The sequence below is a fragment of the Palaemon carinicauda genome, chromosome 13 (assembly GCF_036898095.1).
Source record: "Palaemon carinicauda isolate YSFRI2023 chromosome 13, ASM3689809v2, whole genome shotgun sequence".
NCBI lineage: Eukaryota > Metazoa > Arthropoda > Malacostraca > Decapoda > Palaemonidae > Palaemon > Palaemon carinicauda.
In genome coordinates this window covers 25,510,657-25,524,169 of record NC_090737.1, presented here as the reverse complement: position 1 = coordinate 25,524,169, position 13,513 = coordinate 25,510,657, and the positions used below count along the sequence as shown (strand labels likewise).

The window sequence follows — 13,513 nt, the reverse complement described above, 5'->3', positions numbered from 1 at the left end:
AGCTAGCCCGCTATTCCTCTTGTTGTAGCGGTTTCGCACGGTGATTTTCCCTGTTGCTCTTTCCTATACGCTCTAGTTTCGTGGATTTATCATGCAATCTCCAGCCTCTTCTGCCTCTGGAAAGTTGAGTATTTGATCTTTACAGTGTATAATTTTTAGCTCCTGCTTCAGTGAAATTAGAGTAATTTTAAGTGTATGGAGCTTAGCCAGTCACCATAGGCGCCATGGGCCATTTCGTTCATAACGCATGTGTTATTTAGTTAGTCGAACGACATTCCCGGTTATAATAGCATTTATATTTTGAGGCTATTCAATTAAAGTAATACTGGTATGATATATATGTCAATTGTATTCTTTAGAGTTTCAGCGATTTAGGTAACCGAACCTCGTCTGCGCTAAGCTTCCTAGCAGAATACATGCCTATTACTAGTGGCAAGATCTTTTTATCAGAGAAGTTGGGGACCATCCCTATCGAGGAAGTTGAATTCTGGCCCAACTTTCAGTTTACTATCATGCATGATATAAGTCTTCTTTCCTAAGGGTAATAGCATTAATAAAATATAAGCTATTTAGGCACATTATACTTGTAAAGATTTATACATAACATTGCATATATTTCCCCTTCCTACCGATCGTATATGTTCGAGTTTCAGTGATATAGGTAACCGAAGTCTCACCCTGTGCTAGGCTAGATAGCCTATTCGCTTTAGTATACTTTCATACATGTTCCCGGTTTACCCTCGTGTATCGTTTTATCAATTCATAAGGAGATAGATATCTCCTAGAATTATTATATAACTCGAAACTCGTCTCCAGTGGAGATTTAAGGGTAATCACTTGCCCCTCTGAGTGCCGCCCTGGCGACAACCCTAATTTGGTCCTGCCATAGAGTAGACACTCAGGTTTGACTAGGATAGGGTTTTCTGTCTCTTACCTTTGCCGGCAGGTAGCCGCCTTTGGTTTCTTGACAGAACCTCAAAGTATCCAGTCTTTGCTGATGGCAGAGTAGAAGGGTGAGTAGTCACTCCCCTGCTGGCTTCTGCTGCCAGCATAGGAGGCTATGCCTCCCTAGGCCGCACTTGAAGTGGTTGTATGATGCCGCCACCTTCTCCCCTGTGGTCTAGAAGACTAGTCCTGTGTTGGCAGACCCTAGGCTGAAGAATAGACATTCTTCTGCCGCCTAGGATGACGCCAACACTGAAACGATCTTTCTTCCCTCTTGGGAGACGGCGGCAATTGCCGCCTCCTCTTAACACTATTTCGGCAGACCCTAGGTTGAAGAACAGATATTCTTCTGCCGCCTAGGATGGTGCTGATATTGAAACAGAGTTTCTTCTTTGTGTGGTAGGGCCGGCGACCCTGCTGCCTCCTTCCACACTTATACAGGACCCTTTTCCCTGCCCCTCTGTCCTTTAGTGATGGCCTAGCCATCGCAACCCTTTGGCCGTTGTCCTGCAATCTCACCGCTTGCCGTCGGGTTGCGGGGCCGGCCAGGGCTCTTACATAGCAGCTGTTTAGTCGCTCAGTCTTCCCTTATGGATGCAAGGCTCTGGGAAAAGCTGTGCCGGCTGTGGCGGCTGCTGGTGGAAGACCCCTATTCTGTAGTGTGTTCTTCAGTCCCCTCTTGGACTGCCATCCACATAACCGGGGCCGGCAGTGACCGGCAACGGTTTGTGTGAATGGATGGAAGCCAAAATGATACATTCTCCCCTTCCATTTGAACCCTCCTTCTGGAGGAAGGCAGTAAGATAAAGTACTTACATCTTTATTTATTGTTAATAAACACTTAATAAGGCAACCCTTCACTCCATGCTTTCTCTTTCTCTGTCAGCTAGTGCCGCCAGGTATGTTGCCGGCTGGGTCAGTGCCACCAGGTACTAACCCACCGGCTGGGCTGGTGCCGCCAGGTGTCTCACCAGCTGGATTGTGCCACCGGGTACTACCTTAGCCGGCAACATGCCGGCTAAACTACAGTATATGATTATACAGGAGCCAGTATATTTGCAGTATAGATTATACTGCAGAGAGAAAACTATAGTATATATTATACAGTAGTTATTTTCCAACATACCCTGTGTATCCTTTCACAGTCTATTGTTGAGACCCGTTATATATTGAAGGAAAAGATTTCTTTCTACAGACTGATAGAGGATCAGTTACCATTTACCCACATTATTAAAACCTTGGGAAAGGTCAGTGTTAAGTTACACTTATCTACCCCTAGAGGTTAGAACCCTTCCCTTGGGTTTCCTGAATAGGAAAACTCTAGGTTTTAATTCTGGGGGAGGTCGCAGCAATTGGCTGGACAGGAAACACAAGTATGTGTTTTTCCTACTTCCTTTCTAGCTTGTCTATCCTAAGCTATAATGCTAAAATATTAATAATAATATTTTATATAGTTAATCAGGTGAGGTAAACTACCGCATACGCACTTAATTTTCCTCTCTTTACAGGAGGACCATCCAAAGTGCCTACAAGTCTTCGGCAACGTTAGGAGCAAGGACTTCTGTGGCCATGCAGAGTGCAGGGCTCATGCCCCTGCGCCACTTCCAAGGGACCTCTTAGGTACTGGGACCCCCAGGACTGCAAGATTTGCAAGGCCTTGGTTACCGAGGCTTTTGATGACCCCAAGACAGCTGAGTCAAGGGATGCAGCACGAGAGAAGCTGCGCAGATGGGTTCGTGGCTTTCAGAAGAACGCCACGGGACCATACCTTCCTAGTGAACGGATGCGCTCCTTGCTGTTACCAAAAGCAGGTGTGGAAGCTGTCATACCCGTTGCCACGACCGCAGATCCCTTACATCCAGATTGCCGTAGATACGGACGTCTCTGACGAAATGCAGGACATCCACCTAGACGAGAGGATGTCGGAGGTCTCTGAGGACACCGAGAAGGGCCTTCTAGCGTAGGTCTCGAGGAGGAGTCCACCTTGACTCTGGAAGATGATGATGATGTTGAATCGGAGTCCCTTCCATCAGATCCAGCTCGAAAGCCGTTACCCTCTACATCCTCTGCCCCTCCATCAGATGACATGAGACAGGCAATGGCCAGATGTTAGCCCTTCAACACATAAGGACCCTGTTACCAAAAGGGGCGTACACAGTCTCGATAGACCTGGCAGAGCCTACTGGTATATTCCAATCAACTGGCCCCCCTCTCCTGCTACCTAGGATTCAGGCTACAAAAGAAGAAGTACGTCTTCAGAGCCATGCCCTTCGGACTAAATATGGCCCCAAGGATTTTTACAAAGCTTGCAGACGCAGTCATTCAACAACTACGCCTAGAAGGTGTCCAGGTAGTAGCGTACCTGGACGACTGGCTGGTGTGTGCAGCATCCAGGATGGAGTGTATGCAAGCATCCAAAAAAGTGATCCAGTTTCTGGAACATCTGGGATTCAAGATCAACGTCAAGAAGTCTCGATTATCTCTAGCTTAAGAGTTTCAATAGCTCGGAATACAATGGAACTTAAAGTCACACCGTCTCTCCATTCCCCCAGGGAAGAGGAGAGAGATGGCAGGATCTGTCAAGAGACTACTGAAATCTGACAGGATCTCAAGGCGCCAACAGGAAAGAGTGCTGGGCTCTCTCCAGTTTGCATCAGTGACAGACCTAGTGCTAAGAGCACAGCTAAAAGATACATCAGGAGTCTGGAGAAGATTCGCATCAACCGCTCAAAGAGATCTAAGAAGACCGATACCGACCCTACTACGATCACTTCTCAAGCCATGGTTGAAGGCCAAGAACCTAAAGAGGACCGTACCCTTGCAACCACGGAAAAGAAGAGATGGCATTTATCAGCAGTTCACCTTCAGGGGTTCCGCAAAGTGACGGCGGACGCACTATCCAGGCTCACACCGATAGAGTCAGAATGGTCCCTAGACGCAGGCTCATTCTCCTTCATCTTACTTCAAGTCCCGGAACAGCAGATCGACCTCTTCGCGACCAGCGACAACAAGAAGCTACCTCGTTATGTGGCCCCATACAAGGACCCTCTAGCGGAAGTGGCGGACGCCATGTCCCTCGACTGGAACAGATGGAACCGGATCTACCTGTTCCCTCCAACCAATCTTTTAATGAAGGTCCTCCCTTAACAAGCTGAGATCCTTTCGGGCAACCGCAGTTCTAGTGGCTCCCAAGTGGCCAAAGAGCAACTGGTTCCCTCTAATATTGGAACTGAAGCTGAGGCTGGTCCCTCTGCCGGACCCAGCACTGTTTCAACAGGTCCAGAAGTCGACTGTCTTCGCTTCATCACAGAGAACCCAAAGCCTTCATCTCATGATTTTCTCTCCTTAGCAGTAAAGAACAGATTTGGGATCTCGAAAGGCAGTATAGACTTCTTAGAAGAATATAAGTCTAAGTCAACCAGAAGACAATATGAATCATATTGGAAAAAGTGGGTTGCTTTCTTCAAAGCAAAAGGACCAAAAGAAATCTCAATGGACTTCTGTTAGTCTTTCTTTATCCACCTTCATAAACAAGGTCTGGCAGCCAATACGATAACTATGTGTAAATCAGCTCTGACTAGACCTCTACAATATGCCTTCCAAGTAGACTTGTCAAACAAAATCTTTAACAAGACCACTAAGGCATGCGCTAGACTTAGGCACGGCAGCACCTCCGAAGCTTATTTCATGGTCCTTGGACAAGGTCCTACACTTTGCTTCAACAGTGAACAATGAAGATTGCTCTCTGAAAGACTTGACTCAAAAAGTAATTTTCTTGTTTGCTATAGCCTCAGGGGCCAGAGTTAGTGAAATAGTGGCCCTATCCAGAGATGAGGGCCATATTCAGTTCACAGAAGTGGGAGAACTGAATCTTTTTCCTGATCCAACATTTCTCGCTAAGAACGAGCTACCCACCAAAAGATGGGGTCCCTGGAGAATCTGCCCTCTGAAGGAAGATGTCTCGCAGTGTCCAGTGGAGTGTCTAAAGGTCTATCTTCGAAGAACTTCAGACTTCAGGGGAGGACAGCTTTTTAAAGGAGAAACCTCAGGATCAAACCTGTCCCTAAAACAACTAATGGCGAAAATCACCTACTTTATTCGCAGAGCGGATCCTGACAGTACACCCGCAGGTTATGATCCAAGGAAAATCGCGTCATCATTGAACTTTTTTCAGTATATGGATTTTGAGCATCTTCACTCATACACTGGATGGAAGTCATCCAGAGTGTTCTACAAGCATTATGCAAAGCAAGTGCATGAACTCAAGTGTTACATGGTGGCGGCAGGTAGTGTACTAAAACCTGTCGTCTAGTGCTGCGATGAATAGTGAATTGATTGGGACCATCAATTATACAGGGGAAGGTGTTGACACCTCTCAGTGCAATACTTTTGAAGTGAGAGTCACCAAGGTGACACTAAGGACTGTTCTATTTAGTTGAGGTGAAGAAACATATAAATAACACTTGTGCCGTGTGTACTTGGTGTGAATAGACATTCCACATCACAGAAATTCATATTAGAAAATTTATCAAATTTTCAGATTTATGGTGGCATTAATAAGCTTTCCTTTTCAGGTGAAAACAAAAAATTTCTGTGCTTTGATTGTTTGATAGGTTTTTTTATTACATATATTAACATTTATGTTATACATGTTACTTTACATTGGTCATTTATTGCCAATAAAATTATCAATATGTATTTGCGTCTTATTTCGTCCTACAATTGATTTTCAATAAAAATATATCAGAGTTTTATTACTCTTTAATAAACTACATATATTTACTTGTGAACAATATGTATAGCTAATACCCTTGTTCTTATATGTGATACAAACATTACCTGGTAATGCTAGTTCCAATTTGTTATACATACAGCGAGACCTGTATGTAGTTGATGCTATGTTTGTTCATATGTTATATGCAAACCTTGAGACTCCTTTCCTACGTCTAGTATGACTCTTCCCTGCAGGGGGCAGGAAGCACTAACCTGGCTTACGTTTAGCAGTAATGTAGTATAACGGTAACGTCATATGTCTCAATGGTCTGGATGACCAGGGAAAAACTGTCCCAAGGTTAAGGCACTTTAAAAATCCACAGACACAGTACTTTCTAGTAATTCTCTGGTAAGCTTCCATCAGGACGACATGGATTGAGCAATCTATTTTTGGTTGAGATAGCCATGTCGTCCTGATGGACCCGCCCTCCTTTTCCACAGAAAAGGCCTTGGCAGGATCCCTCCCAAAATTACTATATCTGTAGCACCATGCTCAACGCTACAAGGAATAGCCATCTAGATACTCAGTAGTAGTACGGGAGGAAGGGTATCTTGATAACGGCTCTCCTTCTATTTTTGCCACTTTCCCCCTCGTAGCGAAAACGCTATCCGGGGCGAAGACTGCTATGTATCGTATCAAGATATGTCCCCTCTTTTATGCGATATCCTTATGAGAAATTTTAAGGATATTTGCGCCAGGAGTTAGAATTCTGGAGACCTAAAGGTAAATTCTCTGGTAGTATCACTGTAGCAAATATCCCTTAGAAAGCTACTTATAGGAACCTTCCATCAGGAGGACATGGCTATCTCACCCAAAAATAGATTTTTCGCTTCGCTCAAAATCCGTTTATTATTATTGCAAGCTAAGCTTTAACCCTTGTTGGAAAAGCATGATGCTATACACCTAAGGGCTCCAATAAGGAAAAATAGCCCAGTGAGGAAAGAAAACAAAGAAATAAACAAACTATAAAAATTAGTAAGCAATCAAAACTGAATATATCAATAACTGCAACAACATTAAATCAGATATTGGCATGTTGCTATTATTTATTATACAGTACATGTGTACAAATCTAAGGACTCTCTTTTCCGAGCAGATTAAGAACAACTGTTCGCATCAGCAGTATACAGTAGGAAATCTTTAAATAGCCATTTCTTCTGCATGCACACTAATAGCTTCAAAGGGTGTGCAAACAAGGTAGGAAATGTGGATTCAGGTGGGTGTTTTAGTCCAGCATGGACTATCATAGGTTAGGTTACCACAAAATTATAGCTTAAAGTCTTTACTATGCAAATATACACTTATGCTAAAGGTGAACCCTACAAAATTATACAATTGTAACAAGCAAACACTTGCATACAACTTGAGAACTTTCTCAAAACATATTACTCAATTTCAGAATAATCAATGCAAGAAGTACTATCATGCAATATTTAAGTAATCAATAAATGTGTGAAATGTATGAATGTGTATGTAATCACCAGCAAGCCTGGAGACTCATCTCAAACGATTTCGAGTGTGTTCAACATCTTTTTGTATGATCGTAAGTTCATTTAGGGTGGGAGAGAAATTATTTCTATATTCACAAAGCTGATGTAGCATTGCATTAATCCTGTTTGGGAGACAGCATATACTGTATGTGTAATTAGCATAACTTAAAACAATAAAGCTTCTAGGCTTGTTATCTTGTATAAAGTACTGGGTAGTATGTTAGCCAGGGCACCAGCCGCCCATTGGAATACTACCGCCAGAGAGTTATGGGGTCCTTTGCCTGGCTAGACAGTACTACATTGGATCCCTCTCTCTAGTTACGGTTTTCTCTTTGCCTACACATACGTCGAATAGTCTGGCCTATTCTTTACAGATTCTCCTCTGTCCTCATACACCTGACAACACTAAGCTTATTAAACAATTCTTCGCTCTAGGGGTTAACTACTGCGCTGTATTTGTTCAGTGGCTACTTTCCTCTTGGTAAGGGTAGAAGAGACTCTCTAGCTATGGTAAGCAGCTCTTCTAGGAGAAGGACACTCCAAAATCAAACCACTGTTCTCTAGTCTTGGGTAGTGCCATAGCCTCTGTACCATGGTCTTCCACTGTCCTGGATTAGAGTTCTCTTGCTTGAGGGTACACTCAGACACACTATTTTATCTGATTTCTCTTCTTCTTGTTTGTTGAAGTTTTTATAGTTTATATGGGAAATATTTATTTTAATGTTATTACTCTTAAAATATTTTATTTTTCCTTGTTTCATTTCCTCACTGGGCTATTTTCCCTGTTGGGGCCCCTGGGCTTATAGCATTCTGCTTTTCCAAATAGGGTTGTAGCTTAGCAAGTAATAATAATAATAATAATAATAATAATAATAATAATAATAATAATAATAATAATAATCTTTTTCTCATGATTAGATCGAAAGTATTATTTCCAGCAACAAAGATTCTGATTCTGAATAACAGTAATGACAGAGTTGAAAATCAAACAAACAGTTCTTACCTGTTGTAATATGAGGTGACGAGTTGATTACTCCTTCACTGTTACTTTCAGCATGAATATTAGCCTGTATGTCATGAATGGTGTAAGTATTCTGGGAGTTTCTAGTAGAAGATATCATTGATGTAGGTATAGTAACCATATCTAATCCCCCAGACTCCTCAAGAGAACTGGAGAATCCTTGTCCACTATCTAGAACTACTTGACGAGACCCTATAGAACCATATCGAGACATTTCCGAGTGATTCAAAACACTAGGCTGAGCTTGTATGACAGAAGTCACATGGGCAGATTCTTCACGAGCAGGACCATGTATAACGGATGGCTGGTGGATGCTTAAGACACCACTGGAGGTGTGTGGAATGGTTAAAATAGTTGTTCCTGATGATGAGAGAGACGAGTGACTGGAGGTAGATGAATGAGACTGTTGCCCTGATGTATGAGGAAGAAGTACAGAGGAACTACTACCATCTAGAATAGATGCACCACTTGAGGATGACGGTGGGATCAGTATGGAAGAACCTGTGGAACTTTGACTTCTAGAATGAGGTATAAGTATTGACGATCCTCCTAGATGTGAGGCTATAGTGCCAGATTGCGTAGTAAGTATCACATCTCCTCCGGCGCCAAGATTATGTTCTGCCTGTAAATCAGCTAATGTGAGACCACCTGAGTTGACACTTTGTGTAAACGTGGAAGGAAGGACCTGTAAGAATAGACAAATATTTCCATCAGTAAATGATAAAAATGAAGATGTACATAGTTACAATATCATAACACTTTTTAACAAGCTTATAAATTCAGTAAACTAAAAAATAGCAGTGTACTACATCCTTATTTTCATCATCATGGATAAATTAGTCAAAGAAATGCGAGTGACAAAAACATGTTAATTATATAAAGATGTTACAGTACATTGCTAAAAATTGATATGAATGTATCAAGGTGTTATAGATTTATGGCAATGACTAGAAGCTATTATATTTTCTCAAATACTCGAAGGCTGTATCATACGAAACTCCCTCAAAATCAGGAAATTGTATTTTATATAATAAATATAATCTACTGTTTGTGTAATCACAAACTCAATAATATATAACATAGCTTATTGGTGCCCAGACAAGTCAATCAACTTCCAAAATAAAAATAAAATCTGGTGGCTCTGGTAGATTAGCACATCTGCCTATAGTCTCTATGGTCTCTGGTAGATAACAATGAAACTTTGAGTACCTATCTTCTAAGTAACTGCTCAAGAGATTTCAAACCTTCAGAACCTTAAGGATTACTGTGTGTTACACTTCATGTTTCCTGTTTTTATCATTCCTTTTATTACTACTAGAAGTTGGTTAATTTTTGTATACTATGACACATAAAACACCAGTCCTATAAAATATTAATTACCTTAAAATTTCAGTATCAAAATCAATATCAACACAAAAAAGACAAAAGATTGATAGTAGAGCTTATTCTACCCTCTGAGTCAGACTAAGCCATTACTATTATTCAGGAAAATGCATAAATTGGGAGGAGCACTCGGCCCTTATATGGCAAGATATACAGACTTCACAGTATAAAAAGTAATAAATTTTCAGCAAAATACTGTCAACACTGCCTTACACATCCATACCCAAACAGAACATTTTCAAATAAAGTACAGTAACCAATTATGACGAAGAGTAAGGAAACAGGGCAATTTTTCAACACAAAGCTATGCCCTACAAGGTAACTATTCTCTAAACAATAAACTAGACATCAAATAAGTAAAAGATGATTAAATTTTATACAATAATAAGTAGCCTACTGTTTCCTGACAAGCCACTACTTGCTGTCAACAAAATGACCAAAACTTACAAAATTTAACACGGAAATCAATAAAATATAACAAATACAAACCTAACTCAAAGCAGGAAGCATAACAGCTCTAGCTACTCTTTCCTTCAAGCGCAAATGAAACCTGGTATACTTAATATTTCATAAAAAACTACAAGCCATAATGAATGTAAAATCATGGACATACATAAATTACATTATCAGTGTGAAATCAATTGTACAGAAAACATAATACAGTACTGTATGAACAAAATACAAAGGTAAAGTATTACCTCTCCTGTTGTCATATCCTCCTGCTGTCCTTGTTGTTGGTGGTGAGTCTGAGATGGAAGATTATCATCTGTCAAAGCAAAATCACCCTCCTGGAAGACATTGGTCATATTTGCCAAATCAGAATCTATGACATCTGGGTCTGATAAGCTTGGGGTGACAGCCTGCTGGCTATAAAGACTGGCAGTGAGAAGTGCTTGTTGGTTATCACCCTGCAAGCTGGAACCAGCTGCCCTCACAGCTTCCATGGCAAGCTCATGCTTGTGAGTTTTCATGTGTTTCTTGCAATTAGTATTGGTTTTGAAAGTTTTCTGGCAGTAAGGACACATATATGGTCGGTCCTGAAAAGTTATATAAGTGATACTATAAACAGTTCTTCAATATAGAATTAGATTTTATAGAAATTAGAAGGATCACTTATTATGCTCAAAATTACATAAAATTAAACCATTTTTGGACACCTTTGAAATATAAGAATCAAAGGTTATATTCACTTTTGATGATTTAATAATAATGAATAACATTAAAATTGTCTAAACAAATTAGTTTTTTCCCATAAAAACCCATGGCAATACTTATCATATAGACCACACCAATGACAAATAGTCAAGACATTTCATTTCATATAAGAAAATCATTAATTGCTTAGTAACACTACCCATGTGAATCAAAGATTTGAAGGTCTCCAGTAGGTAAGAAAAAAAAAGAAAAAACTTGAATGTATAATCTAGTCACTATAGTTTTCAAGAAATCTGTGGTCTACAGAAGGTAAAAACCTTGCATGTATAACCAAGTCACCACAGTCTTCAAGAAATCTGTGGTTTGCAGAAGGCAAAAAACTTGAATGCATAATCTAGTCAATAGTCTTCAAGAAATCTATGGGGTTAGGTAGCAGGAACTTTGATTATCAGTAATGGTTTTGCAACGGTAAAACCCATTACATCAAAACATACAACAATGGATTTGCAAAAACAAACCCATTACATGGAAAAGCTTACTTTACAGTAATGGGTTTACAACATTCCTATGCACAAAACTTCACCTAATGTATTGAGACTATCATTAAAGAACTATGGTAGCTTAAGACTTGAGTTTCATTTGATAATTCACAAGTTTGCCAAACTGCTTAATATCTCTTAATCATCAATCCATATATAGGAAAAGAATTTAGAAAAAAAATTCATACATACAATGAGCAAATGCACTCACAACATCATGAAAAAAAAGTTTTCACTTTCCATAACAATGAATTTGAATTATGGTGAAACAGTTATTATAATTACTATCATTATCATCATTATTATTATAAGTTAAGCTACAACCACTGATGAATAGCCTATACAAAATTAATGAGACTACAAAAAAATAAACATAGTTTATAAAATTAACTATTCAATAAATATTACTATGACTTACCACTGTATGGGTTGTAGAATGTCTCTTGAGACTACCACTAGTTGCAAAATGGTTGTTGCACTTAGTACATCGATAACCTTTTTGTCCACTGTGTGTTTTAAGGTGAGTCTTGAGGACACTATGGGACATGAAATGCCTGCGAAAAAACTTAAATCATTAGTACTGAGTCTCAACTCATCAATATTCTTGATTTTATATATATATATATATATATATATATATATATATATATATATATATATATATATATATATATATATATATATATATACTGTGTATATATATATATACTGTGTATATATATATATATATATATATATATATATATATATATATATATATATATATATATATATATATATATAAATGTGGTATAGATTTTAATAATAGTTATGGCTGACTTACATATTGAAAACTCAAGAACCTACTGCCATTGTAACTAGGTCCTATCTTCTTATCTCCTTTTTCTTTTAGTGCCTTGTCTCCTTATAAGGAGCGGGCCGTCACCTGCCTTGCCTACTCTCCCTACCGTACCTTTGTCATTCATTTGGTTTGCACCCTACCCTATAGTTATGATGTATATAATGTATCTATGTCTTTGCTTGTTATCATTAAACATCTCATGATTTTTGTTTGTTGGGCGTTTTCCCAAAATCTTTAACTTTTAATTTTGGGTCTCTGACTGAGTATTGTACTTTGAAGAATTGGTAGCTTACGATTTGTTATTAAACTCTCTTAATTCCATATTCTATTCTATTTCAGTTCCTTTCTTTTGTGCGTGTTCCCAAGCGTTAGGACCAATTCTCTGTTGTTATTTCCCGGAGCGACACAGGTTGAGCCCAGAAAAGGGATTTTGACGAAGGAAAAATCTATTTCTGGGCGAGGAACCTGTCGCCCAGTGAACCCACCCCCCCTTTTTCCATCACCCTAGGCTGGTCCAAACTTGGGGTGCTAGTAGGAATGAGGGAGGAAGGGTGGGAAGGGGTAGGGGGGGAGGGTAGTTGTAGTAGAGAGCAGTAGTCGGATGTGGAACGGCACCTTGTAGTATCGGGGGATATTGAGGAAGGAGAGGACTAAATGGTGAGGGACCTCTGGTCGTGGTTCTAACACGCCACAGTTACTGTACTGACACTCAATTAGAGTGAGCGAGCTGGGTTTATTCCTGGCATTCCATGCATCTTTTTTCTCTGGTATATTTAGCAGTATTTATGCCTTAGAAATGGTGCTACAAGGAGCATTTCACTGGGCGACACAGGTTCCTCGCCCAGAAATAGATTTTTCCTTCGTCAAAATCCCTTTATATAGCCTAAAAATCATCTAGAATGCTGCTTATAATATACAAATTCATACATACAAAAATTTCATAAAAAATAATTTCCCACTAAATAACAAAATCATTTTCTGCCTTACCAAACGACACATCTACCTTCTTTAATTAATTAAGAATAAAAAAGCAGCTCCCAAGTACTGTATAAAGTGTATCAAAGATTTATTTTGTAATTACTGGGTGATGGCGCATGGAAAAAACAATGATGCGGATGGGAATTAAAAGTTGAGATGAAGCTACATATAAACAAAATTTAGGGCAGGACCTGTTATTTTTTTTATATTTTTTTAGAAACCCCTAATACACAAACTCTTCCCTTTTATGAGCTACAGTATTGATTGCTTTGAAGACAAGGTAATAAGAATGTTACAAGTTTTATTATGGATTTAGGAATTTTTTATCTAATATTCTTTACTTTCCAGAGTTTTATGTTTTTAATAGTCTTATCTTGATAATTGTTG

At 39.4% G+C, this 13,513-nt stretch overlaps 1 protein-coding gene across 2 annotated transcripts in view; it reads right to left on the bottom strand.

Annotated features, from left to right (window-relative positions):
• The window catches only part of LOC137652228 (zinc finger protein 236-like), a 161,856-nt gene that overhangs the window by 48,154 nt on the left and 100,189 nt on the right, over positions 1 to 13,513 (bottom strand). For both annotated transcript variants that reach the window (XM_068385463.1, XM_068385464.1), the window contains 3 exons: positions 11,726 to 11,861; positions 10,312 to 10,650; positions 8,213 to 8,915 (listed from right to left, as the gene is read on the bottom strand). In XM_068385463.1, the coding sequence (XP_068241564.1) occupies positions 8,213 to 8,915; positions 10,312 to 10,650; positions 11,726 to 11,861 (1,178 nt within the window). The remainder of the gene's footprint in view (positions 1 to 8,212; positions 8,916 to 10,311; positions 10,651 to 11,725; positions 11,862 to 13,513) is intronic.